A 9471-nucleotide genomic window follows, 5' to 3' on the forward strand; every position below is an offset into this window, starting at 1 on the left:
TTTTCCCTTCAAGAACATTAATACTTTTTCATATACGCTGCAATATTTTCTAAAAGTATTATTTCTCTTTTAGCTTCATGCTTTTATGTATAAATTTTTCTTACCCACAGATTTGTAAAACTATGTATCTGCAAACAAAATGTAAACCTCTTCCTATACTTGAAAATAGAAAAAAAAAGTATTAACAAGTTCCGTATCTCCATTTAACAAGTATTTATTAAGTGCCTACTCTGTGCCGTGTATTTGGCAGACCAGTAGGGATTACGTGTTGAACAAAACAGTGCAGTCTCTCCCCTCATGGAATTTTCTGGTGCTTCATTCCTTGTCTTACCAGGTTTCTTAAGACTCTTGCTCAGGTGCGCCTGGGTGGCTCAGTCAGTTGAGCGTCCGACTTTGGCTCAGGTCATGTCTCGTGGTTCACGAGTTCCAGCCCCATGTCGGGCTCTGTGCTGCCAGCTCAGAGCCTAGAGCCTGCCTTGGATTCCGTGTCTCCCTCTCTCTCTCTGCCCCTCCTCCGCTCATGCTCTGTCTCTCTTTCTCAAGAATAAATAGTAGGGGCGCCTGGGTGGCTCAGTTGGTTAAGTGTCCAACTTCAGCTCAGGTCACAATCTCACGGTCCGTGAGTTCGAGCCCCACGTCGGGCTCTGGGCTGATGGCTCAGAGCCTGGAGCCTGCTTCCGATTCCGTGTCTCTCTCTCTGCCCCTCCCCTGTTCATGCTCTGTCTCTGTCTCAAAAATAAATAAATGTTAAAAAAAAATTAAAAAATAAATAAATAATAAACATTAAAACAATTTAAAAAAAGGAAAAAGACTCTTGCTCAGAGCCTCACTTTCTAAACTACAACTCGGGGAATTCAAAATAACTCACGAGCCTACACTCTACAGATTATAAAATTCTTAAGTTCATTCATTAGTAAAAGTAGAGAACATTCACTCAACAAACATTTATTGGGCATCCGTACGTCAGCTATTGTTGGTGGTTTTGGAGATTGAATGCCAAAGTGGTGCCTGCTCTCAGGAAGCACAATTAACCTTAAATTAAGCAACTCTATCCTGGAAGCCTAAGTAATCCAATTTTGTAAGATTTACTGTCCTTGCTAACTTAACATTTTTTTGCCTATCCATTTTTATTAAGCAAAAAATACGATTGGCTTTTCACTGGCCCAAACTGAGCCGTTAAAATGGGTTTCAGCTCATCTGCATAGGGTGAATGGAAATGTTTCCCGAAAGATAACTTGAAGGGAGTGTTATAAAATCTTTAGGTCATTTTTCCGTAAAGACTAAAACACCATTTTTCCTTGCCTCATACACTTACATGTGTCTAAGTTTATGTATGAGAGATAAATAGGTATATATCCTGCCTTGTACATTTTGCTTTTTAGAATGGTAGCAAAAAAAAAAAAAAAGAAAAGAAAAGAAAGAAAGAAAGAAAGAAAAAGCATTTGACCTACAGACCATGTTCTGTGGAAAAGACAAGACTTTTAAGATCTTGGAGCCGGATGCCCTGTAACACCTCAATTGGCTGATACAGGGCAAGACCGCCACCTTCACCCCCAGTTTCCATCTTTGGGGAGCTACCAATCCACCCTCACCCACTCCCCAGTGACTTCCCTGGGAGTAACCCCTGCTCTGCATTCACGTCCGAAGAGACTTGGAAGGAACAGAAGTTAGACTCTTGCTCTGACAAGAGTCGGGATGCCCTATGCATTGTACTAGCCGCCGAGTGTGATCTCATAGCCAGCACAATCACCAAGCCAAAGGAGGAAACCCAACGGGTTTTAGGAGGTCTGGAGAGTGTCAAGAGGAGAGCCTTATATGTGAGAAACTTTGCAAATGATAAGGAGTAGTGGTGGTCAAATAGAAAAGGAAGCGGAGACCCGAAGGATGCTAGAAAGGATGTGACGTATGAGAAGAAAGCTACTTCTGTCCCTAAAGGCAAAGTCGTCACGAGGCACCACAATTAATAAAAGATCCTGGGATTGGTGTTTCTTTATCTTCAGTAAATTATTTCATTCGACCTAATCGTTTTCTTCCGATTTAATCCAGGAGTATCTGGCTTTACGGAAATGGGCCGGGCCCGGCTGCAATGTCTACTTGGGACAGCGGTGGCCACCAGGATTATTCTATCTCATACTTAGAGTTATGGCTCTTGTAGATACATGGATCCAACTGGCTACACTCTTCTATGAGCTGGATTCCTGACCACTGCAGGGTCCCAGGCATTCGGTCAGCAGCTGTGGCTGCTGCTTGCTACTAAGGTATGAACACATCATCCCACCCATGAGCTAAGCCCAGGGTGGTCTAATTAAAACAGACACCACTTGGATCCAAATTCAGAGGACCTCGGAAGGCAGGGGCAATCGAGGCGTCATCTAGTCCAACCACCCGCACGTTTCCGGCGAGGCCTGCGAAAACTAAATCGCTTCTGCCCTAGCTTGAAAAGGCGGACGTGCCACGTACGTTCCCACATGTAAGCCCCCAAGATTCTGTTCCACGTACACTCAGACTTTATTTGGTCGCCCGGGTGGGGCCAGAGAGGAGGAAGAAGAGAGGGCCGAAGGACCAGTTCAGTAGGGGTGATTCAGGGTGTATTCCATGATGGTCTGAAGCGCCAGCCACGTCTCCTGGGCCGTGGGGACGATCTGGGAGGCCGGCAGCAGGAAGCCATAGCGCCCCGTGTCCCGGAGCTCGAAGGTGAAGGAGTACTTGATGCCCTGGCTGTAGGTCCAGTCAATGGTGCTTCCGCTGGCTTGGTCTGGGGCAGGAGCAGATGCCGGAGAGCAAAGGTCAGTCACTTAGAAACACTGGTACGGGCTGGGCCAACGGTCCTAAACCCGGAGCCTCATGCGGGGTTGACCGGAGTCAGCGTCTACTAAGTGCCTGCTGTTGACCAAGCAGCCTGGCTCCCTCCCAGGAAGTCCCCCAAGGGGTCTGAGCTCCAGAGGCCCAGACAGGAGGACCGGCAGTGGATCTCCTATCACGGGGGAATGCGAGAAAGTTCTTGCCGTTGCAAAAGCCCCGCTGAAAACCGCCTCCCTCCAACAGCTGCTTTGGTCAAACCTCCAAATATACCAGAGTTACCCGCTTGAGTAACCAGGATCTGTCCCCTGGGGCTCTGGTCTGCAGGAGAGAGTGCAGAAGGCCAGAGGCAAAGCACAGGCCCCTTGTCTGTCTTTCTGGAGGGAATTTTGCCCAGATTTGCGGTTAACAGCGGGTAACGAAGTTGGTTTTGAATTGGGCAGGGGTGTGGGAGGTGGGCTGCGTATCCGGACTTAACCTGGCAACGCCGACTGAACCAACAACCTCTGGTGTGGTTTGAAACCCATTTCCAAACGAGGCCTGAAGTCCAAAACCAAGGCCAGCCCTCAGTAAGACCGTGGCCCGCTCATCCACCAAGCCCTGGGAGCGCGGGGGGCGGAGGTACGTGAAGGGTGCCTGCAAGCCCTCTCACCTCTGTCCTCGGCCTCTGACTCAGTACTTCTGCATGTCATCAGCCAGCAAACTTACTGCATTCCTCAGGGCCCTATGGGATCTGCCCCCCCACCCCCAACCTGTCCCCGACAACCCCCGTGTGCTCTCACCCTGCGGCCATCACGTAGGGCTCCATGTTGTCCCTGCTATCCCCCCAACACGCCAGTCCAGATCACATGGCAGGGCCTTTGTTCTAGAAGGTTCCTCTGCCTGGGAGGCTCTTCCCCCAGATAGATAGCCTCTTGGCGCCCTTCCTCGTGTCCTTCAACACTGGCCCAAATCTTCCTGTCTCAATGAGGCCTACCCTTCAACCCACCCACCCAACTTCCATGCCCGATATTCCTGACTCCACTCACCAGGTTCTAGCTTTTCTTTTTCTCCCTAGCATTCATGGCCTAACACACTGTATCGTCTACTCATTCGTGTTTATTGTCACTCTCCCTGACTAGAACGTACGTTTCCTGGTCTTCGCTTATTTCCAACTATTTGCCAAGCACAGAAAACAAGGCCTGGTACAGAGTAGGTGCTCAATAAACATTTGCTGACTTAATTCCTTTCTGACATAACAGTGCTCCTCGCAGGGGCATTGCACGTACAAGTAAGCTGGGAAAAGATAGGACATATGCTCTCACTGAAAGGCATTGGAGGAAGAGTATTTTTTTAAGGCGAGTTTCTTGGTGATCTACAAACGCCAGCGGAACTCTCCATCCCCTCCTAAAGCTGGACTTCACCCCAGACAAGGGGACAAAAGTTCTCAGAGGAACTGATAGGCTTGTCTGAAGGTATCGACGAAGGCAGAGTTCACTTCAGGAAAGGGTCCCACTGCTCCCCGAGGCACCGCCAAGGGCTGTGGTCCTCGCCCATGCTCCCAGATCTAGGCACACCCCTGGCTGCTTCCTCCAGGAGGGACACCGCGTCAGGCAGGAAAAGCCGGCTAAGCTTCCTCCCGGTGCCACCCCAGAGACCGTGAGTCCACTTACAAATCGTTTTGATGATGCTGCCATACTTGAACTTGGTCCCATACAGAGAGGCCAGGGCCGTCACAGCAGACTTGGCCAGCTGATCCTGGAGAAAATGCCAAGCGATACCACCTGTTACGGCCAGCAACGCCAGGGCCAGGGTAGCCCAGCATCTAGCTGGGAAGTAGCCCAGCAGAGAGCACGGGGCCCCGCGCACAGCGGGAGCTCAGCAGCCCCGCGATCCCCGAACCCCGCAGGATGTTTGGCTGGCTGTGGATCACACCGCGGCTCCAGATTGAACTTGCGGTACGAGCTCAAAGTCTAGCCCTTCCCCTTGCAGTGTCATGGGACAGAAGTGACTCAGCCACTCTGTACCTCAGTTTCCCAGACAGAAAGCGAGACAAGTCCGCCTTGCAGGTCTCCCCAAGGCATCAGGGGTCCGTGGAAAGGGGTGCTGGGCACGGCAGGGCAAGCAAGGGATCAGCACATACCAGCTCGTCCCGGTTGGGGGCTGGCTCTGCCTTGTAGCCGTAGGGATACAGGAGGAGCTGGGAGTAGCTGTGGATGGAGATGAAGGCCTTGATGTTCCCGTGGCTCTTCACAAAGTCCACGATGGACTTGACCTCCACTTCGGAATTTGCAAACTTGCCCCGGTAAGTGTCCGTGCAGGGGTTGCTGCTGGCTCCGGGCACTGTGGGAGGAGAGGGGGGTAGCATTCCTTAACAGCCAAGCAGCGTGGCTTCCACACCCTCAAGTTCTTTGCGTGGAAATAAGGGTGGGATGCAGGAGGGCTCACCCCCACCCTGGAATTAAGGAAAGGCCAAGGCCTTTTATAACCTGGGGGGCCTGCCTCCCTCCCCAGCCAGGTGGATGTGCCCAGAGAGGGAAGGAGGGCTCCCCAAGCAAGACCCATTCTTGCAGTGAAGGGACCACAGAGAGAAGGAGCTGAAGTTACTCTAGAAACCCCCTACATAGGTTTCAGACCTAAGTTCCAATGGGGGGCGATTTGTTTCTACGGACGAGGTGCAAGAAAATCTCAGAGGCCCTCCTCCCTCCCTGGGAGCCTCAGCGGAGAGGCTGGCATCTCTGCCCTCCCTGCTGGGGCAGGAAAGGGGTGGGGGGGGGTGGCCAACAGGACACAGGCGGGGAAGAAGCCATCTGGGTTTCCCGTCCCTGCCCCCAAATCACACTGGGCCTTACTCCCAAAGCCAGCGTCCCAGTTCCGGTTGGGGTCCACCCCAACACAGGAGGAGCCCGGTGTGAGGGATCGAGTCTTGCGCCACATGCGATTCTGAGGAAGGAACCAGACACCTGTCGGTCACCGTGCTGGGCCGGGGGCCAGAGCCCGCGGAGAGCGGTGCGGGCCGTGAGCGGCCACAACCGACACGAGGCACTCCGATCAGGAGCATGGGCGTGGACACAGCACGGATCAGAAGCCACGTTCAACTGGTTGTCGGGAAGGTCTGTCTGCAAAGGGGGCTCTTGGTTGAAGGAGAACAGTGGACGGCAACAGTGGACGGCGCTTGGCCAGAGGTTTCTACCGGCGGAAACGAAGGTGCCCCTCCCCCCCGCCCCCTGCCCGTACACGCGGGATTGGTAACAGGTTATACCTGCCATAAAAGTAAAATAAAGTTAGGAAATAAGGTCCAGGGCAGCGGGTCTGGGGGATTTTGTCCCCCCCTCCCCATCCCCAGATATATGGCAATGTCTGAAGACATTTTTGGCTCTCTCAACGGAGGGGTTGAGAGTTGAGGGGCCTCATCAAGAAGGCCTAGGATGAGAACCCTGGTCCAGCAGAACAGGTCTGTTTGCCCCTCCCTCAACTTCTGGGGGTTGAGATTCGGGGTGAGTAGCCTGCGGGGCTCAGAGGCCAGGGGCCCGCCATGTTTTCCCCAAGAACGAGAGGAAGTCTGTACCTTGCTGTGGGTGAAGGCAAAACCATCAGGGTTAGTGACAATCTCCAGGAAGATGTCCATGGAATCAAGAATGGCAGTGAGAGTGAAGTCCTGGCCATAGTCTTGTGTGATCTGGTGGGGGGGACACGCAGGCAGAGCGGGTCAGGCCAGGCATCGGCCACCCTAGAGCAACGGACATCTGCGCCTCTGCATCCCTGCTTCTGGATGCAAAGGGGAGGCCCGGGCTCCCGTGGGCCTTGACCACCAGCCCACCAGGTGAGAACCCTCCTCACCTCCCCCGGCTTACCTTCTTGGCAAACCAGACCCCGCTGGCCTGGGTAACCCACTCCCGGGAATGGATCCCCGTGTCGATCCAGATGGCGGGACGGTTGTTTCCCCCGGTGCTGAACTGAACAAGAAAAGCAAAGAGATCCAGCTCGGGTCTTATCTTGCCTCCTTGAAGGGGAGCACACGCCAGGCCAGAGGCCATCGGCTCCCTGGGTATCTCAGGTTAAGGCTTTCCTTGTGGGGCCATCACTCAGGTGAGGGGTGGGGGTGGGGCCCGCGCAGGAATCCCGCAGAATTTGGCCTCCAGCCTTCACCCTGGCCTTGGGGCAAATATGACTCAGCCAGAACTCCGGGCCCTACTCTTTTCCTCTGCCCAGAACACAGTTCTCTGTGGGGTGTCACAAATAAACCATTTTATCTGGACTACCCGGACTCTCGGATACTTTCCGCAACGGGACGCTTGCTTGGAAACACTCGGTCACTGAAAAGTTTAAGAACCGTGTGTGCCCGGGTATGCCTACGGCTAGACCAGCATAGAAATTGCGACCTTCCCAAATGTCAGCACGGGGAGTTCATTTAGCAGAGCGTTCTCGGTGACCCTGGGCTCACCCACGGGCCCCCACGCACAGATGTGGGTGCCCATTTTTGCCTAGGTGCCCGTTACCTTCAGCACATAGATGGGACGCCCCTCGTAGGTGTTGCCTATCTGGAGCTTGCTCACAAGCTGTGGGTGCTCGGCCACCAGCATATCCATGAAGCCGTAGATCTGAGAAGGGAGAGAAGGGGAGGCCGGCTGTCACCCGGACGCCTCCCCCCTGCAGCAGCGTCAGCCAGCCTGCCACAGGCCCTGCAACGTAGCGGAGCCGCAGCCCAGACACCCCCCCCCACCCCGGGCCCCCCGGAGACGGGGCGGGTGCCGCGCACGCCCAGGTCAGCCCTGACTCTGGCCGCACTCTGCCAGCCTGATGCAGAGCTCCGTGCCGGTGCCGAGTGGTCCCGGGGGCCCCTCACCTCCTCCAGGGTGTGGTAGGTGGCGTAGTTGAAGGTGTCGGTGGAGCGGGACCGGGCCCGGAAGGCGAACATCTGCTCCTGCTCCTCGTCCAGCAACGACTGCACGTCCTCAATCATGGTCGTGTACCCGAGGCCGTGGGCCTCCAGGAAGGCCTTGACAGCCTGGATGCTGGGGGAGGGCACTCGGACGTCGATGGGAGAGCCGGGCTGGCCAGGGCCACGCCAGAAGTCCAGCTGGAGAGGACGAGAGTGGGCACCGTCACGGTGAGCTGGGCAAGGGCCAGCCGGGAGGGGGTGCCGGCGCCAGGGGGTCACGTACACCTGGGGCTGCGGCGTGGGCGTTAGGGGCCGGGGACCGAGGGGAAACCGTAGGCCCTGGACGGCGTCCACCGCGGTCAGGGAAATGGCCCGGGAAGCATCGCGGAGGAGCTTCAAGACGGCAAGCAAAGAGAAGCGCTAGAGAGAAGGCCCTCCCTTTGCTCGGATGCTCAAGGGCAGGGAGAGTCTGGAACCAGGAGGTTAAATCATTTCCCGACAGGAAGCAGTCCCACGGGTCCTTTCTGGGTGGCTGAGGAGAGCAGGGCCAGGCCCCAGGTGGCCCCAGGGGATGATGGGGTCCTGGGGTGGGGCCGGCTGGCCTGGGAGGAGCCCTGGGGCCTCCTGGAGGACTCCCCACTTCTTCCGACCTGCAGGTGCTCGAGGTCCTCCAGCTCCTTCACCTTCTGGACCTGGGCTTCATCGGCAGCAGAGATTCGGAGCACCTGGTGCCTGGGCAGAGAGGGAGGGGACACTGGGGGCCTGAGCAGCTCTGATTGGCCCTCCACACTCCCCAGGTGGGAGGACCATGGCATCCAGTGGCCTGGAAGCCCCAGGCTGGGCTCGAGCCCCAGGGCTGAGCAGGGGGAAGCACGAGGGGTCTTCGCAAGGGGAGGCCCAGGCTCCTTGGAGCCTTCTGGACACAGCTGCTACCCCGTCCCGGTTTAGATTATTTCTCTCTCTCTCCAAAGCCCATCAGGCCTCCTCCCACCTCCTCTCCTGAAAACTCCTCCTTCAAGCTCAGATTTCTCGGGGGCTCGGGAAGCTGCCCAGAGGGACCAGACCCCTTCCTTCTCAGCCCTGGTGCCCGGTCAGTCTGCCTCCTAGGGCGCGCTAGTCTGCTCCTCTCTGGAGTCATCCCATAAGTCAGTCTCTCTCCTCCAGACGCTGGCTGAGGGCGGAGTCCTCCCGTCTCCTGTCTGAGCACCCCCTTCCCTCCATACCCTTACCCCACAAAGTCCTCTTTGCCAAGGACAGCCCCTAGCAGCACACTCCAAATCAGCAGCCCCCTCATGCTGCGGCCAGCTGGGAACATCAACTGAGGCCGAGAGAAGGTCCCGGGGCCTTTTAAACTCTCCCAGGCCTCCCGGGTCCTTCCGACCGTGCCCGAGAGCTGGAGCTGGTCCCCTCCCCACCCCCACCCCCACCCCCGGCCTTGCACCTGGGCCCTGTCCCACGGGGAGGGAGGATGAGGGCCCCGATCTCTGATATCTTCTCGCCCTCCCTGATAAAGTGGCAGGGAACAGGGCAGCTGGGGAGATAAGCCAGGCCTCAACCCCTTGGCCATGAAGTGCCAGCCTGAGCCTGAGGGTCAGCTGGGGCCTGAGGGTCAGCTGGGAGCCTGCTCGCCCACAGCCACGGGTACCTGCACCCGGGCCGCAGTCCTTGTTTGCTGACCGGGCAGTGGGGGAGCCAGGACTCGGAGCGGCCAGATCAGCTGGAGCCTCGTGTGGGGCGTCCCCTTCTCCCACGCTCCTGAGGGCCAGCGCTTCTGTTCCTGGGACAGAGTACGCTGGGACTCTCTGCCCCCA

General features: G+C 56.1%; 1 protein-coding gene across 2 annotated transcripts; it reads right to left on the reverse strand.

The window, feature by feature from the left end:
- Positions 1-2484: 2484 nt before the first annotated feature.
- CPA1 (carboxypeptidase A1) lies at positions 2485-9016 on the reverse strand. Of its 2 annotated transcripts, none has more exons than XM_040471957.1 (10): positions 8890-9014; positions 8311-8392; positions 7625-7858; positions 7278-7379; positions 6633-6734; positions 6347-6457; positions 5631-5721; positions 4922-5121; positions 4452-4536; positions 2485-2755 (listed from the first exon to the last, which is right to left on the reverse strand). In XM_040471957.1, the coding sequence occupies exons 1-10, from the start codon at positions 8973-8975 to the stop codon at positions 2568-2570; spliced, it is 1281 nt and encodes a 426-aa protein (XP_040327891.1). In that variant the 5' UTR covers positions 8976-9014; the 3' UTR covers positions 2485-2567. The 2 variants fall into 2 exon arrangements, with proteins under 2 accessions (XP_040327891.1, XP_040327892.1); XM_040471958.1 differs by lacking the exon at positions 4452-4536 and adding an exon at positions 4356-4357 and having other exon boundaries at positions 2582-2749; positions 4918-5121; positions 8890-9016.
- Between the last annotated feature and the right edge of the window lie 455 nt (positions 9017-9471).

The sequence above is a fragment of the Herpailurus yagouaroundi genome, unplaced genomic scaffold, assembly GCF_014898765.1.
Source record: "Herpailurus yagouaroundi ecotype Mexico unplaced genomic scaffold, PumYag 100, whole genome shotgun sequence".
Lineage (NCBI taxonomy): Eukaryota > Metazoa > Chordata > Mammalia > Carnivora > Felidae > Herpailurus > Herpailurus yagouaroundi.